The sequence below is a fragment of the Mixophyes fleayi genome, chromosome 1 (assembly GCF_038048845.1).
Source record: "Mixophyes fleayi isolate aMixFle1 chromosome 1, aMixFle1.hap1, whole genome shotgun sequence".
Lineage (NCBI taxonomy): Eukaryota > Metazoa > Chordata > Amphibia > Anura > Limnodynastidae > Mixophyes > Mixophyes fleayi.
Window position 1 is genome coordinate 46,072,687 of NC_134402.1, and position 25,489 is coordinate 46,098,175.

Sequence of the window (25,489 nt, forward strand, 5' to 3'; positions counted from 1 at the left end):
CACAGACCAGGAATAGAAATATTAACCCCACTTCTTCCATTCCAAATGAATATTGATACTGTACTTGAAAATAGTTGCTGTATCAAACAGACCAGAAAGCAGGGAAGTTCGAATACTGTAATTCAATATATTAGCAAAACTTATGAAAATATCAACATTTATTTTTTAAATATTCTTGCAAAATACATAACAAGTAAAAAAGGGAACTTACTAATAAGTGTTTAATAATTTGATCTTTATCAGTCAATTTGTCCTGCAAACAGCTTATAAGATGCAAATCCTCTGGCCGGGGTTGTTTCTTTGTCTTATCTTCCATTTCTTTCACCCTGTATTTAGAAATGAGGTGAAACAGCTTGTAATCTGGGAAACGATTTAAATGTAAATTACTAGAGATAACATCTAAATCTCCAGAACTATAAAAGCCTGTACATGCATCTAATACAATAAGTCATTTTAGTTCTCTCCAGTCTTTATAAAGTCTCAGGGGTTATGAAATTGTAACAAACCATGTTTGTTAATTAATTTGTCAAGGTTCAGACAGTAAATAAATGATTTAATGGCATCGTCCACCCCATCCCACTTTTGTTACCTGCAGTTGGTTTATGTGAGGCCATCAAAGCAGCTCACAGCACATAATTCATACAGAATAAACATTACAGAATAGTTCTGTTCTTTTGACAGGACAGACTGAGGGGTATATTTGCTAAACGGCTGGTTTGAAAAAGTGGAGATGTTGCCTATAGCAACCAATCAGATTCTAGTTATCATTTGTTTAGTACATTCTATAAAATGACAACTAGCATCTGATTGGTTGCTATAGGCAACATCTCCACTTTTTCAAACCCGCTGTTTAGTAAATATACCCCAGAGTCCCTATGCACTATGAGTTCCAGTGGCTGAATTCACACTATGAAGATGAGCAAATCACAGTTACTCTTACTTGCAAACACATGTTCTGGCATGCATACATACCCATCATCACTATCAATTGGCGCTTACACCTGCCCTTTAGCTGGGGCAAGTGATACAGCTAAATACCTTAGGATGCCCAGAGCTTGAATCAGACGAATGTGCATGCGCGACATCTCGGCGCGCCCTTACTGTGAACTGACTACGTGCATATGTCCCTTCCCCTGTTCCGCTCTTCAAAGCATAGGCTGTCGGAATTTGTGTTCGAACTTGAATTGCATGCAGTTGCATTCACTGGAGTTAGTCCATTTCTGAGCATGTGCAAAATACAGCACGCAGCAGGACTTACGCCGAAGATGAATAAGGCCCTTACTGTTTTGTCTGTTTCCCCATAAAACTAATGACACTAAGCTTGTTGAACAAGGACCTCTGATGTTCCCACATTGTCTCTCAGTATACTTGTATTGATATACTCCCTGTATTGTATTCTCATATATATTTATTTAGTGAGTTACAGAAATAAACTTATACATGGATAGAAAGCTTCCAATTCCCCCTTATTATCAACCCTCATCAAAGTACAACTTGACTGGCGGGACAATACCTTTTTCCCCATCAGATAATCTAGGTTCTTTAATATAATACCCTCCATTAGTTCCTGCTCATTATGAGTCAGTTAATGATGGGTACTGTGTGTATTATTATTATTATTATTATTATTATTATTATTATTATTATTATTATTATCATCATTATAGCTTCACATTTTTTTTTATCATCTCCAGGGACCATTGCTGTTGAGCATGACATCTATGTCATGTGTTTTACTGTCTACGTGGACTTCAGTGAACTAAAATCCACATTATAATTGAATTTGGCTTTACACATTTTTGGGGGCTTTTTAAATACTACTCTTCAATAAAAAAAACTTTTTAAAAAAGCCTAGACTGAAAGTATAGTGAGATTTTCACTTCAAATGCACATTTCTCAATATTGACATAGGGCCATTTTAGATGGGCCAAAATTTGCTTTGAAAAATCTTTAAACTTTAGACTAGATATTAGGAACAGTTGGCAGCTATGGGGCCTATTTATTAAAGGGTGAAAAGCCCTATCTCTGCCGAAAACAGGGAGCCCTAAAATTTGTCGGGTCTTGCTGTCAATATCTTCAATCTATATATACCTAAGTCCGTTAACGTCAGATGCTGTTCTCAGATATATACCAGCTTTATTCTGCTTCTCTGTAGTTTGTAGTAAGTAGTCTTGAGTTGAGATGCTCAATAATTTGAACAGATTCCATTGAATTTGTCTAGTTTGGTGCATCTAGCCAAATTCTAGCCTAGAACAGCAAAACCTCAAACTTGCTTTTGTTCTTTGAAGTTCACATTCATAGCTCTTGGTTATTAAAGATGTTAAAATAAACAATAAAATACTGTCAATTAAGGTTAAGTGGCTAGATTTTATAGAATTTTGAACAATTTTTATACATTTGGGCATCAAAACACTACTGAGGTTGAAGTACGCATGGAAGAAAATACTAAATAATGAAGCCTTAACATTGGACATGTTTGAAACTCACTCAGATCTGAAGATTCAGAAATTATAGCAAATTTTCTAACTTTAAATAAACTGGTTTGAGAACCATTTTGAAACAATTTCAAGCATATCTACAGACGATGAACAAAAAATATTTTATAATATGCTGCTGTGTAAGTTATTGGCTAAACTTCAAAACTGATCTACAAGTAGCCAATCACAAGCAAGTATCCTCAATAAGGTAGGCGTAGACATACTGCGGCTCTGCAGATGTTGTAGAGCTACAAGGTCTAGATGCTATTGTGGCATGCAGGGCTGTGTGTTGGACTGCAGACGGAGAGCCACAAGTCACCTAAGTCTTCTGTAAGGAATCAAAGTTCCATAGAAACAAACTGTTATAAGTAGTATCTTAGATACAGTGGAACTTACTCAGCTTCTAAAGCAACGATCTTCGTCTGAAGGAAAGTCTGAGAGCTGCTGAACTTGGACACCATTGACTGGATTTCTTGTTGGTGGCTTTGTCTCAATGCGTCTAGTTCTACTTTTTGCTTCAGTTTAAATTCTTCTTGATTTCTTTTCATAAATGAAAACATTGCATAAAAAAATAAAAAAATTAGAACAATCACACACTCAATAAATAAGTAAAGCCTAATCAAGCATATCCTAGACTTTATCTCATGTTGAGGACGTTTATGAAATGTAAAGTAGAGGAAATATGTGCTGAAACACATTTGATTTCATTTTCTAACATGCAGGATGAGATTATGTAACCGAGATCCAAGTGGGTGGAAAAGAAGCATATTATGGGGACTTACCCTGTTTAATGCTTCTCTTTTCAAAAGTACTTCATGTCTGCACGTCCTTGTAGGTGGTGGATATAAGATTTTCACCTATACTTTTAATGAGATGCCATCTCCAATCTATTTCAGAGATGATTTTAGTGCTACAAACAATATTTACGGACCCAGGCAAGGGCAGTGATTTTGGGGAAGTGAATGGGGTTTCTCCTGATGTTGGGACATGGTTGGTCACAAAGTTGATTTAGGTAATGTATATTGATTATTTAAATAAATAATTTATGTAAACTGCTCGTAGTAAGTACTGCGGAATAGAGGTGCTTAATAATTTGAACCAATTCAATTGAATTTGGCTGCCTCGAGGGCCTCAAACATGTTTTCGGTACTATAAGCTGGTTCCATCTGGTCAACTACTGCGGCCATGGTGTCCGCAAGCAGCAAACCTCAAACTTGCCTTTGCACTTGAAGTTTACATTCGTAAATCTAAATGTTCTGAAGCGTGTGTGTGTATATCTATCTATATATATATATATATATATATATATAGATACACATATAATATATATATTAGTGTTGTGTGGATCACTAGTCTTACCACATGAATATGAATGACAGGAATGCAGGTCCACCAAGAAATGTGTTTAGTAAGAGTGAAAACTTTACTTCAAAGTCCATCCTAATGCCACTTTAGCTCTACCCCCTTCATCAATATCAACGTTTCTGTTTTTCTCCTAAAGTACTGCTCTGCTCAGGCTCAAATACGTCTTCAATCAACCAAGAGCGTGAGGGGACATCAGGGGACAGTGGTTTGCATTTCTAATGTACAGTCCTGGGGCCATGGGATCCCTTCCAACCATGGTACTTATCTGTGTAAAGTTTGTATGTTCTCCCTGTGATTACGTGGATTTTCTCCAGGTGCTCTGGCTTACTCCCGCACTCCAACAACATACTGGTAGGTTAATGTTAGTGTGTGTGTATCTAGACTGTTAGCTCCACTGGGACGGGGACTGAATGATTAAACATCCTCTGTAAAGCTCTGCATAATATGTTGGTTCTATATATAAATACAGAGAGAACCAAAATATTATAGGTATAATTATTTACAAAAGTGCAAAACAAAACATGTGAGTGCTTTTTCTATTTGAGCAAATGCCTATTTTTTCCACCTAGTATATTCATAATTGCATGACCACAGATATTGCCATTTAGACCCACAAATCTATGCTTTTATATGCAAAAATATGTATATTTGTGAAATGATAAAAGAACTGTGGTAAGTGCATATTGTACATTGTTGTTAATTACCTAATCGCAACATCATCTGATAACCATCGGTTGAAATCTCTAGATCACAATTGAACTAATGTTTATTACACTCAGAGTTGAAAAGTAGATTACAGCGCTGTTCTCTTTCTACCTGGTTTGTTTTTCCTTCAGCCCCAATGCCTCTTGCTGGGATATTTTTATCTCTTTGCTGAGCAGTTCCACTGAATCCCTTAAGACACCATTCTCCTGTTCCAGCCTGGACATCTCTTTTTCACATTTATCCAATTGACTGTTTAGCTCTTTTAAATGATTCTGTGAACTTTCTTCCTAGGAATGAGAATATAAATAAATAAGAGGAAAAGTTAACCCCAAAATCAGTAATAATCTTCAGGTCATACTCAAATAAAAGCTTAAAATGATTTCTAATCTAAACATAGAGAACCACATCCAATTTACACAACAAGAATAATTGCATTTTATAGTAAAGTTGGTGAAGATTGTAACATTGTAAGGCATAATAATTTCCTCTGACAAATCTTTAAAACCGGAGACCATCTTAAAATTATTACGTGCAACATTTGGGATTGGTACAATTAGAAAATATAGGTGGTGTGAATCCGTGTAGGAACAGCTGTAATAAATATTTATACCCGTGACTACCTTTAACCACGATTCAAAGATGAAGACTATGGGACACATTTATCATTAATCGGCAAAAGTGAGAAATAGTTATCAATCCTTATCGCAAGGATAAGGATTGAACTATTTCTTACATTTATTAAAAAGGGAACACAGAAACAGCAGTTCCGAAAAACTTCTGTTTCTGTGATAGAAAAAATCACACTTACCTCCCTCTTCGGACGCGCTGTCTCGGGATCTCCTCTTCTTCCTTCAATTGCGCATGTGCAGTGCACATGCGCACAAAGTCCCCACTCTGTCTCTGCAACTATCGTTGCAGAGAGAGCGCGCTGAGTGACAGGGAGGGATCATGTGATCCCTCCACACATGCGCTGTCCAGCTCTGCTCTTCGTAGCAAAGCTGACAGCAGTGGATTTCTCCAATTCTGATAATTTACGCCAGCTTCAGCTGGCGTACATTATCAAGACAAGTCCCCGAAAAAAAAAATAATTCAGAACTTGTTAGATTGCGGCCAGAGCAGTCGCCATTCTGTTGAATGGTGACTGCTCGCAAAAATGATCAGGAGTGCAAAGCAGCAGATATCCATGATATCTGCTGCGATGCACCTTTAATAAATTTGCAGAGGTCACATCGGGACTTTAATTCCACGGTAAGTGCACAATAGTGCACTACCGTGCTTTGTTAAATATGCCCCTATATTTCCCTATGGTGGCTATGTCAGGACTATCCTCTTCCATGCCAAAGAGAGCGCAAAGATAATGTATTTAACATTTGATCATACACTGTCTTCAGGCGCAGGCTGGCAGATGTCAGCCCGGGGGGCACACGCCGCACAGGCGGCCGCATCACATTTAACGCCGGTTTTTACCGGCGATATTGCTTCCGGGGCGGCCAGCCCTAACAGCTGTAATTCTGAGCGGCCCCCCTGCCCCCCGGCCCAGCCCGCCCTTGACTGTCTTTGACCAGTGCTTACATGTTCTCTCCTTCATTCCTGTCTTTCTCCTTCAACTTGACCTAATTTAGGTGCCTATTAATTATTATGTGATGATAACACAGGTTTTCTGGCTCTAGCAGTGATGAAAGATCTGTTATCACTCAGCTGCCTGGCGATACTGGCTGGCAGCTGTAAGAATAGTCTTACCGCTACGCTGGCCAGTGTTGGTGCATTTGAGCTTGCCGGTTCACACACGCGCAGTCAAAAAGATAATATAAATAATAATGACAATAAAATGTTAAAATATATATATATATAGAAAATATTCAAAATGAATTATGATTTTCCTCTTATACAGATATTTTTCTATGAATATCTTCTTCTATTTTCATCCTGAGATGACAATACTGAAAGGAGGCTTGCAGTGGTAGATGCATACTGCAGCCTTTCTTACATAAATAAAGAAAATACATAATTAAACAAAATAGTATAGTAAAACGTAGTAGTTAAAATATTAAAACTTTTTACTTTATATGTTATAAAACTACTACATATGTATTATAAGGAATAATGAACTACTGATAAATTTTAGGATAATAGAAGTCAAAGTGGAGTTCTATGACCTTTATAAAAGCACTCAGACTGCAGTCTATTGGTTTTATAAGGGCACAGTAATCCTCTGTGACTTCTAATATACTTATACTTCACATTATCCAATATATCAGTTAGCGTATTCATTTGGTAGAACACAACCAGTCTGAAAATTATTATTATGATCCTTGTGCCGACATATTACCCAATGCTGTACATTGTACATATATAAGATCATTGTGACATAGGGACCCATAGGTTAAAAACTAGAGATGAACGAAATTTTCCAAACTGTTCTGCAAAATATTAGCTTCATTCCTCATTTGGCTGTGAAATTTTGTGTTGCTAGACAATTTGGACTTAAGTGCCCCGTCTTACCATAACCACACCACACAGCAGAATGAACAGACCGTATGCCGTAACAGTTCTATTCACAGACTATAAATGATATTCCGTGGAATTCATGCAAAGTATCATCACAGTATTGATCATCTCTATTAGTAACAGAGATTAACGACATAGAGGCATTCATTGTCTGTAGCAAAATTGCCTTTATGATAATGATCAATAAGCAAAATAATCTTGTGGTTTGAGTTTGTAAAACAAGACATGATCATTTGGAATACTGAATACATATGTTCTGTTAATAGTAAAGAGAGAAAGTTAAGTGTTAGGGCAGCACAGTGGCCTAGTTGTTAGCACTTCTGCCTCACAGCACTGGGGTCATGAGTTCGATTCCCGACCATGGCCTTATCTGTGTGGAGTTTGTATGTTCTCCCTGTGTTTGCATGGGTTTCCTCCGGGTGCTCCGGTTTCCTCCCACACTCCAAAAACATACTGGTAGGTTAATTGGCTGCTATCAAAAATTGACCCTAGTCTCTGTCTGTCTCCCTGTCTGTCTATCTATCTCCCTCTTTGTCTGTCTGTGAATGTGTGTCTATATTAGGGAATTTTAGAATGTGAGCCCCAATGGGGCAGGGACTGATGTGAATGAGTTCTCTGTACAGCGCTGCGGAATTAGTGGCGCTACATAAATAAATGATGATGATGATGATGATGATGAAAAAAGATGAAGAAAGTGTAAACATTAAGCAGAAAGGTAAATGAATGCCCATGTTTCATTATAATCCATGTAAGACTACTCTTACTATTACAAGCCTGTGCCAGATTTATAGCCCATTGCTTTAAAGCTACTTTCTACATCCTTACCACATAGAATACACAGGTCTTTTACATGAGATTTTCTACAAAATCTAGGGCACAGTGTTAATTATGTATGAGTTATGTGTGTCTTTCTTGGCATTGCCATGCAGACCTCATTTGCAGGTTATAGAAGTGACCTTTTTATATAGAGCACAGAGCAGAGACAGAAGACAATGTAACAGAAATACTCAAGTAGATCAGGGATAAAGAGAATGTGTAACGGAGATGGAACAGGTTAGAAGAGTTCAGACTGTAATGTTTTCATACTACAATACACTGTTTTTTGTGCACAGAATAAAACATAGCAAAAACAAAATATTTATCTGAAATCACATAGCCACATTTATGCTTTCGTAAGATGCTGAATGACACATTTGTTTTGTATTTTAACTCCTGGAACTTCACCTAAAATTACATTTTCAGTTTTTGGTGGGGTTGTCCTAGCACGGTTCGATTCCAGATACCCATCCAAACATATTTACACACCATTAAACCTCAGAACTTCTCGACACTTTGGCGAGGTGTTACCTTCTCCAAAACCTCTGAACCCTGCTTCTCACTCCCACCTCCCTGTCTTCCCTACACCACACCTCCCAAAAATCCAGTTTTTTGGCAGAAAAGTCCCATATCAAGGAGGTGGACAGGGGCAGGGTTTTGCAAAAGAGGCAGAGCTTTATCTAAAAGTTATTGATTTGGGAAGGATCTGGGCAGGGTATGGGTGATAGGGGACAAGCTTATTTTTCCCCCATTCTGCATGTCTCAATGTTGTGAAGATTGCTATACACAGCTCTGCTCATCACCTCTAAACATCTTTCCATATTCTCTTATTCCATCCCTGCTTCTCACACCTCTGCCTCCACTACTCTGCTCCCACTTCCCCCTACTTCACTGCCAATTTATGGGTCAGCTTGGACCTTCTTATGCTGATCACAGGGTGTTCTGAAACACATCCTTTATTCCGTCCCTGCAGTGCTGTGCCATGAGGGTCTATGTGCCAAGTTATTGTGTGCAAGGTGGGTCAGGAAAAATATTATGTTAAATTAGAAACATATAGACTTCTATAATTTATAAACCTCACATTACCTGTTGTCCAGAAGCATTTTCAGATCCTTCTTCTGGTGGGCTTAGGCTTGATGGGCAAACACATTCACATCTAAAAGAAGCATTACAATATATTTTTAATTATTTCATGACTGTACTGAAGTACTACTGCCTACATGATATTATAATGTCAGTTGTGATTTAAACCTAGTGAGGCATCAATTAAGCTTTGTAATGCAAAGATAGCCAGTCTGCTTGCAGGTGATTCCTAATCTTTGTGAGAGACTTACGTTGGGCACAAAGACCACTCTACACATCTTTTTGGTTTGTTAGGTACTACACCTCTACTGAGCTTACATGTCACTGTTATTAGCATGCTAGTCTCACATATTTCTATATAGAGTAATTGCTTCTCATATAACACAGTCGCTTCAATGTTTTAATGTTTCTTATATTTGAATAATAATTAGTCATTTCCTTTCCAAGGTAAATCCTTTATATTTCCTTGCTATGGAGAGTGCTAATAATTAGACTGATATGAAGTGTAAAGTAGGAAGGGTAGTCGCTGGCATTTCAGAAGTACCTGCCGGAAGCCCCGAGCTAGTTAGAGTACAGAACTGTCCGAGCATGACGGACTTGTTGTGTGTTTAAACTCGCTATCTATGTAACAAGTGGATGCGTTAATATGTAAGTGTTCTCTATGATCTAGACGCATTGTTTTTTTCACAGTTTCCCTTGGCACACCACCAGCAGGGGCTGGCTATCAAATGAGCCTTGGCTCAGCAGCCTATTGAGAATATTTTAAAGGAGAAAAAAAGCAGGTAGCCCAGTGAGCCAGCCCAAATAAGTCCACTATGGTACCGGCCCAGTAGGCAGCTGCCCCAGCCTGTGGCCACCAGGTTTGATAACATATAGTAGAGAAGAGAGCCATTTTATTCTATAAACCTGTGATTGAGAGGTAAATAGGAAACCAAAGTATAGATAATAATTTTTTTTACTGTATGTGATTCTCTATGTTCTTCTCTTTTCTCACATGTTTCGATGATATGAATATGGAGGAGGAATGAAATCATCTTTATGAGAAAAAACTCCTCGAAATTGTGATGAACTGAATCCTATTGATATCTCTCTATTGATTTTATTACTCTTTGGGACATTATATTGTATATAATATATATTGAATATATCTATGTGTCTACCATTAGCGCCTATTTAAAGTGATATTTTCCATGTTTTTTAACCAGTTAAAATGAATCAAGCATCTGTGAATGCTATGAGAAAACTGGAAATCTGGTAATAGAAAGACTACAATATTGAATTTGTAGATAAGAATGAAATAACGTTTACAGGCAAATTAATTCCCTATAGACCAATAAATCACGTTAATGGTAATAACACATATTTGAACATAAATAATTTCTTGTACAGCCAAATAGTTAAATGTACTGCTGTTATTGATGGGCAATAAAAACAATGCATTTTTATTGGCATTTCACTATCTGTCAATCAGTAGACTTGCTGGTGCAATCTCTAGTTCTCTGCGAGTCTATAGATGCAACGCTAACAACTACAACCTGTTTAGGTGTCATTAACCTAAGGGCAATATATGCTTGTATATTCCATCTGTTGGGTGTATGAATATAACACAAGTCTGTCCATTCAGTTCATATCACAGACAAAGACAGTGTCTAGCAATTGTCCAGTCTACTCATGTGATCTATTCCGTTGTGAAATGAGCACACATCACATGTCATGTGATCAGGGCCAGATTTCCATCACATAGGCACTCCACCCATGATGCCACAAGTTCCACAGCGTCAACCAGCCACACACTAGCCCTCGCTGAGCAGAGGCACTTCTTCGCCTCCGGTAAACTCCCATCAGTTGATTTTTCTCATTTCTCCAGCTCTTTGCATTGTTGATGAGAAAAACAGGTTTCACAAAAGCAATGTGCAGCAAAGATAGGCCCCTAGGTACAGACCCGCTGTGTCTAATGTTAAATCCTGCTCTGCATGTGATTGGAACAACACAAAGTAACACATTGGATGTATTAATTTCATTGCATATCGATGTGCACCCCCCTCCCTATATTATGCATTGATTTGACAGGAGCCTCACATAATTTCTCTAAGCTGTGTGGGGACCCTGATCTTTCCACTATATAACTCTCAATATGTAACCTCTTACTTACCTCTTTTACTCTCCTCACATAATGATACAGCCCTTGTCACAAGCAGCTCTGTCCTCACTAACATAATCACATGAGTGGACAGGTCACTGTCTCTTAAAGAATCATCACACTCATCTCTTGCTGCTGTGAACATGCTGATGATTTGCAAATAGCAAAACAAGCAAAACCTAAGAATATGACATACAAACAATTCAAGCGGTTTACCTCAGACAAGCAATAGCAGTGATACATGTTGCCATAACAAGATTTACCCTTTGCTTTCCTTGTTTCTGGATTCAGATGATAGTCTTACATTCTCCTTCATTTCCCTACTGGATAATTCACAGTGCTGTAGAATAGTTTTATTCTGCTAAAAAAAACAAAATAATTCATTAAACATAACATTTTTTAACTTGTGTTTTTTATTTGAAACCACAGATTTAAAGGACCATTAAACCCCAATTTTGTCATTTTCAGATTAACAATAGGTAAAACACATTCCACTGCAACATGCAAACATGTATAAAAGCTGAGATTGCAGTCATTTGAGCTGACGTGACATCACTGGCCCTGCCCCTGTGTATGCATCAACCAATCATCACAATGGATTTCTGCACAGCAGCCACTTAAACTCTGCCTACTCCTAGAAGCACCTCCTTTCTCACATGACATTCGGCTGCAGAGGAGTGAAAGAGAAAATTGTGAACATATATAGATAAGTGCAAACGCTTTTATTATTTTATGAAAAATACTCAGATCAATAGTGCGCAACAGAGATGAACTGAACATTCAACTCATTCTACATTTTGTTGCTGACTTTTGCATGTTTCTCCGGAGGAATTTGATGTTAAGTGTTCAATGTGGAACACACTATAAAAGGCTCCCATAACTGATGCTATAAGCAGCCAGCTGATTTAGAAAAAGGGGCAAAGAAAAAGGGAATAAACGAGAGAGGAAAAGTGTGAAGAGAAAAAAAGGGAAAAAGATGAGTAAATATACACGAGAGGATAAGAGAGCATTCCCAAACTAACAAACAAAAATAAAACATTAAACAAAAAAAGTTTGCAAAAAAACAAATAATTCCCCAAATTTCAAATTGGTCAGTCCTGGCAGGGATTTAAACTGAGAAGGGAATTTGGCATCTGCAGAGATGTCCTTAGCCGATTTGCCACTTGTAACAACTACAGCTCGAGGGAGGTTTTGCCTCCTCCAAACTCATTCACTGATGTTGCTGAGGCTTTGTCTTCCAGGCATGAGGCTGCTGCTTCTGTGCCTAGTAACAGATTAGTTGGTAAAAGAGCAATAGGCATCAGAGATGCTGATTACATTCATATTGGCCATAAAACTGTCTCTGGTATTGTACAGGTGGATGATGCACAGGTTTCTCCTTATACCGACTCTTCAATACGGACAGGCAAGTGTAGTTCTCAGGCTGATCCTATCCCTGAGCGTGCGGCACAGCATAGGAGGCGATCCCCAGGCACCACCTACTGTGTGTGGGAGTTCTTCAAACTAAAATAATAATTTGCCTCATCTGCAATGTTTTAGGGCAATGGGGCAGACCAGGAAGCCACTTGGGGACTATAATCATACCAGGCATAGGTGCCACTCTCCATGTGGTGAATGTTTGGAGATGCCAACGTATTTCCCCAACAGTCACCATCATCACCAGCACAGGGAACACAGGGCCAGAGAGGGATAGGAAGCATTAGTAGGAACCAGAAGGACGCAATTTGGCTTGCCCAGTTAACGACTGATATGTGATACCTCGAACGCACTGATCTTCACAGATTGTTACATCTGTGGAAAAGTGTTGTCTAAAGGACACTTGTCACTTGTTCTCTTATCAGCATTTGTGTGTGGACCACCCTACCACACTCCAGTTCTACCTATGCCGTCCTGAACTGGCAGTATTAAATAGCATTGTACTCGGTCTGAGAAAATAATGGTATCCAACTGGTGTGATTGACACTCCTTTATAAGTTAGTGAAATGTAAAAGGATAGTGTAATACTCAGTGATCAATGTGTGTGTTAGTCACTACTATCCAGAGGGCCAAAAATTATTACCAGTATTAATATTATCTCTGTTACACTGAATCAAGATCAATTGTATGAATTGTTGAGAAGTCACGTGTGCCTGGTGAGCTTCATATTGAAATAAAATCGACATATAACATATGACATTATATACTACATATATAATAAATATATTATTATTATTATTATTATTATTATTATTATTATACCCAGCGGCAAATGTAGGATTGTTAAAAAAAAAAAAAAATACAAAAAAAAAACAGCGAGAGAGCTGCTGCACCGGCGCGGACGCTTCTTTGACAGCGCCGCGGCTGCTGTATAATACAGTGCCGTATATAGGAGCACTATGTTAGCGAAGGGGAGGGGTTTCTGGAGACCCAGAAACCCCCCCTGCGTGCGCCACTGATACCATTTTATTTACAAAGCGCTGACATTTTATGTAGCACCTTTACATTGAAGGGATCATGACACAAATTTCATGCAATTACATGAAGCATAAATAATATTGTTTTACCACACTAACAAACTATTAAACAGTATAAATTGTACCTTACATATGGAATCTTGAAGTTTAAAGTAAAGCGCGTCTCTCTCGTCTATCAACTGATTTATCTCATATTCATTCTTCTTTTTCAGCTCTTCTAGATGTATTTCATGTTCCTGCAACAATTCTCACATTAATATACAACTATTAAAATAAATCTTCTACAACAATATATGGGAGTACTTGGCAGCCTGGACTTATTCTGTGACAGGCAGCCTGATATGCTCCCAGGTTGTATGTTATTGAAGATTGCGGGCCGTGGAACGCTTAGTCTCACATGATAAGGTAATCCTTAACTTGCAAGACTAAGGGGTATATTTACTAAACGGCGGGTTTGAAAAAGTGGAGATGTTGCCTATAGCAACCAATACGATTCTAGCTGTCATTTATTTAGTGCATTCTACAAAATGAAAGCTAGAATCTGATTGGTTGCTATAGGCAACATCTCCACTTCTTCAAACCCGCAGTTTAATAAATCTAGCCCTAAGAGTTTTTCCACCATAACAGATTTCAGATGGCTCTGCAAACCGTGACACTGTTTGTTTCAACTATAGGTAAGAGAACAGCTGTGTGGTACATGTCATCTACCAGTAAACATACTTTCTCTGTCAATACACAATAGACAAGTTTTCCTATCCCCCAGCCCTGTCCTGGGAAAACCATCTGCAGAATTTTGATTGACAAATACCATTTGAGGTTCTTCAGCAGCTGTGGCATCTATTATACTGCATAACTGGACTGGCCTGCTTACAAACCCTGTCCTGTGTGGCTGTACTGCCCTATGTGGTACCTCTACTATCCTGTACTGTGTGGTATCTCTGCTGTACTGCCCTATGTGGTACCTCTACTATCCTGTACTGTGTGGTATCTCTGCTGTCCTTTGCAGGGCCATCTTAACGACAATATGGGCCACCTGGATATAAAATCATTTTTTATTTTTTTTACACACACATATTATATATATATATATATATATATATATATATGGGCCCCCTTAACTTGCCTATCAATCGCCTCCGATCCCCTTCTCTTCTTTTTTTCTGGGTCCTCACTGAGTGTCCGTTCTGCGCTCTTCCATGCTATGCTCGCAGTGAATGTCGGGCGTGACGTCATCATGCCCAACATTCACTGCAAGCACAGCACGGAAGAGGGGAGCAGGGAGGGGGCTGGATCGCCACCTGACCAATTGATCTGAACAATCAGGTGACCGCAAAAGGTAAGAATTTTTTTTGCAGGTTTTTTTTATTTTCATTGAGTCCTTGGGCCCACTTTCCCCCTGGGACCCCGGGCACCTGGCCATCGTGCCCAGTCGGAAAAACAGCCCTGGTCCTGTGCTGTGTGGTACCTCGGCTGTCTTGTACTGTGTGGTACCTCTGCTGTCCTCTGCTGTGTGGTAACTCTGCTGTCTTGTGCTGTGTGGTACCTCTGCTGTCCTGTCCTGTGTGGTATCTCTGCTATCCTGTCCTGTGTGGTACCTCTGATGTCCTGTGCTGTGTGGTACCTCTGATGTCCCGTGCTGTGTGGTATATCTGTTGTCCCGTGTGGTACCTCTGTTGTCCTGTCCTGTGTGGTACCTCTGCTGTCCTGTCCCGTGCTGTGTGGTATATCTGTTGTCCTGTCCTGTGTGGTACCTCTGCTGTCCTGTCCCGTGCTGTGTGGTATATCTGTTGTCCTGTCCTGTGTGGTACCTCTGCTGTCCTGGGCTCTGTGGTACCTCTACTGTCCTGGGTTGTGTTGTACCTGTGCTGTCCTGTCCTGTGTTGTACCTCTGCTGTTCTGTCCTGTTTGGTACCTCTGCTGTTCTGTGCTGTGTGGTAACTCTGCTGTCCTTGGCTGTGTGGTACCTCTGCTCTCCTGGGCTTTGTGGTAACTCTGGTGTCCTGTGCTATGTGGTACCTGTGCTGTCCTGTTTTGTTTGATACCTCAAATGTCCTTTGCTGTGTGGTACCTCTGTTGTCTTGGGCTGTGTGGTATCTCTGCTGTCCTGTCCTGTTTGGTACCTCAACTGTCCTTTGCTGTTTGGTACCTCTGTTGTCCTGGGCTGTGTGGTACCTCTGCTGTCCTGGGCTGTGTGGTACCTTTGCTGTCCTTGGCTGTGAGGTACCTCTGTTGTCATGTCCTGTGTGGTACCTCTGCTGTCATGGGTAGTGTGGTGCCTCTGATGCCCTGTCCTGTGGTGTGGTACTTCTTCTGTCCTGTGCTGTGTGATACCTCTGCTGCCCTGCAGTGTGGTACCTTTGCTGTTCTGTCTTGTATGGAGGAGGAATATGCTGGACACTACAGGTCTCTGTTACATTTTTAGGGGAGTTTGCCAGTTAGTTTTTCAGGTATGTGTTTTCTATGGGGGATTTTCTATGGAGCCTGGCTCAGAGCTAGACCTTGTACCTTGTACCTTATTTCATACAGCACAGAAACTGTCCATGCAAGCTGGAATACTATACAATCATGTTATGGGAAAAGAGCCAACGTTCCTCCTGGGAATTTCTTAGTCTGTTTATCTGTGTGGGTGGATGGAGATCTTCAAACTACTAGGCAAATATATTTTTGCTACTGCCTTTTTTTTTTCAGGAGCTGTGGAGATGTGATGGAGGCTGGTTATACTGGAGACAAACATCCATGAAACTGTTTATTTTTCTCTTCCAAAGGCAGGACTGTAAACTACTCCTATAAGACACAAATGTGGTTTTCTAATGGTGTCTACATAAGAGGCGGTATCTGGCAGTATCCCATTTGACTACGTCCTAGAATACCATGCTGAAACTTTTAATTCCACGACAACTGAGGTGCCCTAAGTTGCACAACTCTGAGGTATATGTTACAAACTTTAATATCCAAGTTTGTACAGAGGAGCAGTGGGGGGCATGGTGTATATAATTATATAGCACCAGTTTTAACCCAACAAATTATCTATTATGCTTTAGTGATCTTTATTAGAGACAGTAATTATCTTTAGATATTATATAGCAATCTTTTGATTTTGGCTTCTGTAGGCTTTTAATTCACATGTATCTTAGAAAAGAGACGGATATATGTAGCGAGCGGCGGCTGCTCTCACCTGCGTCCCGACTATCATTACAATAGCTGGGACGTCACTTACGGGAGCTCCGTCCCAGCCATTGCCAGGGCAACAATCAGGACGTTATTACAATCAGCGCTGCGTTCTGGCACCTGGGGCAGCCGGGTGTGTGTGCAAATAGGTTTTATTAATTAAGCAGCATTCTGGCGGCTTATTAGGCTTCTGGCCTCTGATTGGACAATCTGTTTATTTAAAGCAGGGGGGCTTAGCCACCCTGCCAGTTATAGCATTCCTGTGCCTGAACACATTGCTGACCAGCTCCCGTTCCTGTGTTTCCCTTGCTTCCTTGGATTGATTCCCTGTTGTGACCCTTTGGCTTGACTTTGGATTCTGTTTGAACTCCTGTGCCCTTTGAGCTCGGCCTGTTTTTGGATTACCCATATTCGCTACTTGCCTGTCTTCCAGCTATCCTGCTCACATATGACCCACGACCCTTGGACTGTCTCTGGTATCCACCTCCAGTTTACTGGTTAATTTCTTCCTGGCACTACGGTTTGTTCTAAAAATCTTCTACTACTATAGAGCTAAGTCCTTGGGGCATCCGAGTACCTCTGAACGTACTAGTTCTACGAGACAGTCGTCTGCTATACGTGAAGATCTTTACCAGTCTGGATCTAGAAGTTTATCAAACAGCCGTGCCCCATAACAGTATAATAATAATTCTCTCAAGAACAAATTTAAATTACTCCTTTCAGTATTTACATCCAAATGTACTTCAGCTGTTTAAGCTAAATACAGATTCTTGCCATATGAGTTGACACTCTTTCATCAAGGAATCTACGTAGCTTGTGAAAAAAATCACTTATCGCATCTATGAAAACAGCCTATTGCTTTTTCATATGATTCTAATTTATGTGAGGAGGGAAAGGTCTTTTCAGACTTTTTATTGATTTATTACACACCAGTTTATTTCCATTTTAAGACTCATGGGTTTATTTATTAAACAGTAAAGGGCCAAAATTCCGGCGTAAACGGAGGTAAATTGCTCTTTCTCCGCTTTTTGCTATTTAAGAAAGTGTTAACACCCATTAGACATCTAGTCAATTCATTAAGCTGTTAAAAACTTTGCTTCTGCAGCAAAGTAACACCAGTACCTGTCTTTTATAATGGGATCCAGCTGATGGCTTCGCTGGATCCCTCAGTCGTGGAAGTGCTATGCACATGTAAAAAATATTCATGGAGGAGGTGGTGAAGGGGGTCTTCTCCTAGCCTCCTAGAGCAGCCACACATGGTAAATTACAACTATATGTTTTTTTGCAGAAATGCATATTGAAGGGTATCGTGCTGGGGTCAAAAATAGACCCCATCAGATTAAAAAAATCTTTCTTGCACATATGGACTTTTCCTTGGGGAATCCAAATATAGTAGCCCAGTTAGTGTGTTACAGGTGGAATGCTTATACCACTCGTCCGGATTTCATTGACGCGTTTTGTCTTGAAGAAACCTCTCTGAGAGATGAAATGCATCACTGAAATCTGGTCTACTATATTTGAATTCACAAAAAAGAAGTTCATATTTGGAAGATGTATTTAGTTTTTCTATCTGATGGTAAAGGGATTATGCAGCTGGAAACTTCAATACAGAGGTGGCTACCGCAAAAAGGTACTATGATAATTATGCATATGCCTAATGTGGATTGTACAGGGCTCTGACAGTCATGATTTGAATACCAGCTAATCACTCCACAGTTTTGGACTGAATTACTTAGCGCTTTTTCCTTATGGAATTCAGACTTTTTGTAGTTTCATTTCATTTCAGTATTTGTATGCTTTATGTGGGTGTCTTTTTAATAAATGTTTTTTTGCCAGTACCTTCTAGTTATGTTTTTCTGCCATATTTATTGATCTACAACTCAGTGCAGGGTTTGTGTTATTCATAAACATGTTGAAGAATGAAGATCCTACTGTACTTTCTGCAATTGTCTCTTCTCCGCCTCCATGGAAGTCTGGATGGATTTGATCTCTGCTGCGTGAATCTTCGCCAAGTCCTCTCGATTCTTAGCCAGCTGCTCTTTAAGATGTTTTGACTCTGCCTCTTTCTGACGCTTTGTTTTACTGACGTCTTCTTTGTGCTGTTTCGTATGATCATGTTTTGGGAGTGAGTGTTCTCTCAGGGACTAGATGTATAGTGAAAAACATGGAAGACATGTGTTGCGTTAAAATACAACTGTTATCCGCACTTAGGTGCATGTGCAATACATAAATCATTAATAAAGGTATTCCTTTTAAATGTTAAATGACCTTGCTGTGCAGAGCGGCTCTCAGCCATTTCCACTCTGAAAGAGGACTTGCTTATCACACCAGTTCCGAGCTAGCCGAGATCTGGGGGTATATTTACTAAACTGCGAGTTTGAAAAAGTGGAGATGTTGCCTATAGCAACCAATCAGTTTCTAGCTGTCATTTTGTAGAATGTGCTAAATAAATAAGTACTAGAATCTAATTAGTTGCTATAGGCAACATCTCTACTTTTTCAAACCCACAGTTTAGTAAATATACCCCATGATCTCAACCGTTCCCTTTAATGCATTCTGTGAGCTGAAGTTATATGATGGCTAGCTATGCCTTATGGAAAACAAAGCTTTAGGGCTAGATTTACTAAGCTGCGGGTTTGAAAAAGTGGGGATGTTGCCTATAGCAACCAATCAGATTCTAGCTGTCATTTAGTAGAAGGTACTAAATAAATGAAAGATAGAATCTGATTGGTTGTTATAGGCAACATCCCCACTTTTTCAAACCCGCAGCTTAGTAAATCTAGCCCTTAGACATACTCTCATGATTAATTTAAGGCTAAACCAAGCAGCATTGGAAACGATTGACTTCATGAAAGGGGTTGTATGTTAGTCCGTTAATGTAATGATTGCGCCTGCTAAGATTTTTCCACATTAGCGGTGACCTGTTCAAACTGTACCAATTAGGTGACAAACCGCGGTGTCTTGTGCATCGAGTGCATATTCAAAATGAGGTCCAGTATTAGTGGTAATTGAGCTACAAATTCTATGAAGCGTAACGGAAATGACAAGACATTGACACTGCGTGGGAAAAGCTAGCAAAGACAGCTGCAACTCCCCCATATACCAATGATAATATGCAATCTCAGGTTTATGCACTAAATTTTAATTAACCTACCCGGGTGTGTGACTATTTTTTAAATAATTCAGCAAAATGTATAATTCATGTTGATTTTTTAATTTCTACATATCTTTAATAAGATAGAAGCTATCACTATTTAGACTGATAATGCCCCGCAAGAACAGTACGGTGCAGTTTGCGATTTACGTGTAATGGCTTTCTCCTCAGCATTGTGTATTTGCTAATACAATACCTGTTTAGAACTGACAACCTCCCTGCCGTCTCTCTTGCTCGCGCTGGTCTTGCTTGCTGGTTTCTGCTGCAGTTGATGATCTATTTGACTTTTTAATTCGGCTAGTTCAGTGCGAGCTGCTTTGTGTGCATTTGTGATAGTCTTCATCTGTTCTGTCAATACATGGCATTGTATTATTGTTTTACCACACTGCTGACAACAATACATGCTGACTGCAACACAAAGGATTGACAGTTACTACCTGTTTGATTCTGGATCTCATTCTCCTGCTGCAATAGCCGCTGCTTTGCCACTATAAGCTCCTCTGCCACTTGTGTCTGTAAGCTTCTGGATTCAATTAACTCCTGATCTCTCTGCTTATGCTGTAACTCCAGCTCCTAAAAAAAGGAAGATTACTTTACTATTCATATTTCATTACAATTGTTACTTTGGTGTCTGCAGTATCAACATCTCATTCTTCCAATATTTGTTGTTCTAAAATTTTCTCTTCTCCTGTAATCAAATTTACACAATATTTCATGTTTTGAGGGGTTCCTTAAAGGGGTTGTCTAAATGTGCTATTTAGGAACACCGCCCATTTTGTGGTCCCTCACAATTACTGTATTGCAGCCACAGACTTTCAATACTAACAGCCAGTGTGGATCTGATTGGTCACAGTTCCTGTCCAATCTGAAACCTCAGTTAGTATATAAATTCTCAGCTGGATCACGAATCTCCTGCACAGTTTTTACTATTAGTGCTGACAGCCCCCTCCTCTATCGAATGAGTGGAAGTTCAAGTGACTATCCCCACAAATGGGTACATGGGGAAATGTTAATCTAATCTAATATATATATATACACATGTGACAGTTTAGCTTTTCCATATTTTATGATTTATTCAAACAAAAAATGCTTTTAAAAAAGTGGTCTGCCAAATAACAAATAGTACCCACGTTGTACCTGTCACCTATACAGTGGAAGCAGTAATTGTGCAGACTAAACAATATTCATCAACATCCAAAGCCTTCAATGGTCTCTCCTACATACTACTACCTCTGGCCCGATTCATCCTACAGTGGTACTGTAGGTGTCCCTCTCCTGTGTTCTTACAGGTGCCCAGGGGCAAGCTGGGCAGGGGGGCATCTGCCCTCCAGGCCACCCCCCATTGTGGGCTACCTTGGACTGGATCACTGGGCCACCTGCATTTTTTTTCCTTTAAAATGTTCCTAATAGGCTGCAGAGTCAAGTCTTTCCCCCCCCCCCCCCGGGCTAAAATTTGCCAGCCCTCCCCTGGCAGTACCCCAGGGAGGGGCACTAACAACACCACTCCTATATGATGAACCCCAGAGGTTGTAGATATGGGGAACTCTGTAGGTGTGAGTAAATTCCTACCAATACTAGATTTTAAGTTTTGTGTGGCGTTTATAAATATATTTCTTTTACATTTTTACAACTCACTATACTCTAGCACACAATACAAGCCATTTCTCTTTTCCTCTGCTTACCTCCGAGATATCCTCTGCTTACCTGCATCCTTTCTTTCATATCATGAGAATGTTCTTTGACTTCAAGAATTTCCTGCACCTTTGCCTCAATGTCTCCTTTCAGCTCTTTGACTTCCTGTTCCATCGCTGCCTCCTTCTCCTGACTACTTTTCCTCTGTTCTTGCTCCTTCTGCTGCAGCTGTTTTATCATTTCAGTTACGGACTGCTGCAGAGCCTTTCTTAAGTTTTCTCTTTCTTTAATATAGCTGCTGTGGAGTTTGCTTGTTTTAAGTGTGTATTCCTCTGTCTGCATGCAGTTCTGTGTTTTTAGACACTCTATTTCTTTACTTAGTGCCTGGATCTCCTCACTAAGTTTCTCATTTGCTTTTTCCACACACTTTTCTTTATCACTTGATATGCGCTCTTTTCTTAGAGTATCTGCCTCCTCGGTGAGCTGCTGCAGACGGTTTTCAAAGTCAGTCTTCATAGACAGCATTTCCTTGGACAAGGCAGCTATCCGCTCAGATTGCTCACATTGAGTCTTCAGTTCCCTCTCTTCTGTTTGCTTTTTGTACATGGCAAGATCTGCTAAGGTTTGTTCCTTCACCATGTTATTCTTCTCCAGGGTTTCCTCCAGGTTCTGTATCTGTAATCGCAAGGTCTTCTCCTGCCCTACCATGGCCTCATACTGGTAAACCTTCTCCCTCGTCTCGCTGGAAATTAGGTCAATCTCATTTTGATGGGCTTCCTTCAGAGCTAAAATATTTACTTCGTATTCATCAATCTTGAGATTTAAAGCATAAATCACCTTTGAAAACAATTAAGAGAAAAATGTATCTGCAATAGTGTTACTCAGTACTCAAAAAAAGGTCATTTACAAAATAAAATAATCTGTAACACAAATTCAATTCTAGAAGAGCGGTAATCTATGCAAAAAACAGCTGTTGTGCTTGGTTGACGAGTCTGTATGTACTCAATAAACAGTCCACTCCCTCCTGCTATATTACATGAGTTTGATATGGTAACTGTATAAATATTTTGGTTGGTCTGGTGGTTCTGAAATAAAAGACTACTAAAAAGAAAATGCAAATTATTTTAAATATAGCATTCAAATAGATAAATATACACTACTTCTCAGTAGTGTTAGGACATTCTGTTTACAAGGGAGTAAAATACAATGTTTCCGGTACTATTGAGTTTAATCCATCCTGTATGTGTTCTGTCATCATAAAAAGACAAAACTGAAAATCTCCAATATCAAACATGTAGTATTACACATGTGTGGATCGGCACATTTTATATACTCTCATCCATTTAGGCACTCCCAGCGCTCCGACTCATGCCTGTGACATCAGGCTCTCTCTACATTAACCGCTCAGACTATTCTTTGGTGCCTGAGCAACAGGTTGTGCTTACATTACTTATCGTTAAGCATTGTCTGTCAGACTTTCTGATACCTAACTGGCTGGTTACTTGTGAAACTGACCATGGCTCATTTAACATTTCTGAACCTGATCTGTCTGGCCAGACCTTGTATTGTATATTTACCTTGATTTATGTCTTGATTTCAATATACAGTCTGTTGCTGCCTTGTAATATTAGTTCTGGTGGGTTGCAATCTGTGGGTACCCCGCAGCAACACACTCCCTTGGGGGTCCCTGGTTACAATCTGGGTTCCAGATCTAGATATTTCATGTCAGATATAGACATTGCCAATTGCTAGCAGCACAGTGGATTCCAATCTTAGGCCATTTGTTACATGAGGCTTAGGAACGTAAAACTGCTCCTTATCTATCATCTTACCACATTATTTTCTTATATATAAATATCCAAAATCTATGAAAAATAACAAGAATAACAAAAACTCCAAAATAACAAATGGAACCACAAAGGTTAACTGAAATCCAACAACACCCCTGATCCATCTGGCCAAATTAGTTGATAGTACAAGTTTAATGTAAAAGAGGTTTCATGTATTTATTTTTAAATATGAAATTGTAATGTAATTGTGTTTGATAGGTGTACACAGACAAAAGGCAAAATAATATTAGTATCGAAGACTTTACTATAAACATGATCACAACAAAACTTCCAATGATAGAAATATCAGAATATAGAGACCAGGGAAGAGTGCCTTCCCAAACAAACTGAACCAAATTAATTTCTAGCACTACTGGGCAATTTGGCTTGGGTTATATGACCTTTGCTTGTACATTACTGTATGTTAAATCCTTCAGGTCAAATTCACAAGTATCAATCTCCAATTCACCACAATATATCACCAATAGATAAATGTTAAAACAAAATGAAACTTTAAACATATGTGGACTGTAGCAATAAATACTGAATGTTAACATACCTCACAACATTTGGGTAGACGGCATGTGACACATCACGATGGGGGCAGGGCCATGGTGCGATGGGGCATGACCACACCCTGGGTGCTTCCCCATTCTCTCCTCCCCTCCAAACACATTAATTACCATGCATAGTGCACCTGTTCACTGCTGCTCTGCCATGCAGAATAGCAGTGAACAGACATTACTTGACAACTTTCCCACTAGAATGGTTGGACAGAGCACTCAAATCTGGACTGTCCCACCTAAATTGGGACGGTTGGGGATGTATGCATTAAGACTACTGCAAAAACTGGAGGCAATAGAGGTAAAATAAAAACACTAATGCATGTTCAGAAATGTAGTGCTAAATTGTCAAAATGCTGTATACACAAAATAACCACAGAAAACAATAGATAGGAATATACAATACTAGAGATACAATGTCTTTGAGACTGGAAGCAGTGTTTGCTTACAGAAAAAATAATTCCGTAAAAATGTAAATGTTACTGTCAATTAATTATCTGAGAAGTAAACAAACAAACCATGGTTTGTAACAAAAAAAAAAAATCAGCCCTAGGCAGTGATGGCAGTAACCAAGAGGATAAAAATAGTAGGGAAGGTGATCCGGGTGTAGTACGCGTAAACGATAATGGAAACTCCAACAGTGTTTACTCCTCCATAATTATTCCGATAGTGAAGAAAGCGCCCTGTAAAAAACAACTACTTACCTGTAAACAGACAGACTGCAAATCCGATATTCGGAGAGTGCGACACTTGTAAATGACGTAAGTTTTAAGTGTAACTTTGTTTTTTATTTTTTTTAAAGCACAAACACATTTAATGCTGGTAATATGAATTGTATTCCTAACCCTAACCCCTAATCCTAACCCTGAGCCAAACCTCTAATCATAACCCCTAACCCTAACCCAAAGGTAATACTTACATGGGTTCGTGCGTTGCCACATTAAAATCGGAAATATCCCAGTTGCGCTTTCATGTGACGTAATTTGGAAGTGTCGATCTCTCCTTACCTCAGATTTCCAGTGTGTCTGTTTCCAGGTAAGTAGTTCTTTTTTACAGGTCGCTTTCTTCAGTATCATATTAATTGTGTAGGTGTAAACACACTGTCGGTGTTTACATCACCGTTAATACGATTACCACCGGGTGATACAGTGATGTTCACTAGGATTTTTTTCAAATATATACTTAGTATTTTACAGTGGTTAATTAATTTAATTAGATGTACTTTTCTTCTGCTTGCATTGATAATGTGTATTTAGATCCCAATTGTCCTTATGGCTCTCTCATCCATCCTCCATGTTGCATTTACACTTTTGCCTGTGATTTATCAATATTTGGTGAAGTGCCATATCTCAGTGATGTCATTAGTTGCTACAGAATTGATTGGTTGTGTTATTATGTTTAGTTCAAAATGCCTTCCTCTATGTAATGTATCACCCTGAGACAATTAGATTTATGGAAAGGCTACTTGAAGAAGCATTTTTGCCAGGTCGTTTTTGTTTTTTTATTTTGTTCATTAATAATTATTATTTACATATTATAAACATGTGCATATGACCCCAAGTCTGAGCCGTCACCTACCTTTGAGGGGCACCTTTC

At 39.3% G+C, this 25,489-nt stretch overlaps 1 protein-coding gene across 2 annotated transcripts in view; it reads right to left on the minus strand.

The window, feature by feature from the left end:
* FAM184B (family with sequence similarity 184 member B) overlaps window positions 1-25,489 on the minus strand; it is a 67,779-nt gene that overhangs the window by 8,468 nt on the left and 33,822 nt on the right. The window contains exons 2-11 of one of the 2 annotated variants that reach the window (XM_075194709.1): window positions 21,574-22,338; window positions 20,307-20,442; window positions 20,066-20,217; window positions 18,653-18,859; window positions 13,673-13,783; window positions 11,358-11,452; window positions 8,958-9,027; window positions 4,659-4,834; window positions 2,874-3,017; window positions 212-326 (exon numbers count right to left, since the gene is read on the minus strand). In XM_075194709.1, the coding sequence (XP_075050810.1) occupies window positions 212-326; window positions 2,874-3,017; window positions 4,659-4,834; window positions 8,958-9,027; window positions 11,358-11,452; window positions 13,673-13,783; window positions 18,653-18,859; window positions 20,066-20,217; window positions 20,307-20,442; window positions 21,574-22,338 (1,971 nt within the window). Of the gene's footprint in view, window positions 1-211; window positions 327-2,873; window positions 3,018-4,658; window positions 4,835-8,957; window positions 9,028-11,357; window positions 11,456-13,672; window positions 13,784-18,652; window positions 18,860-20,065; window positions 20,218-20,306; window positions 20,443-21,573; window positions 22,339-25,489 lie in introns of both variants that reach the window. The other variant, XM_075194708.1, reaches the window with a different exon arrangement.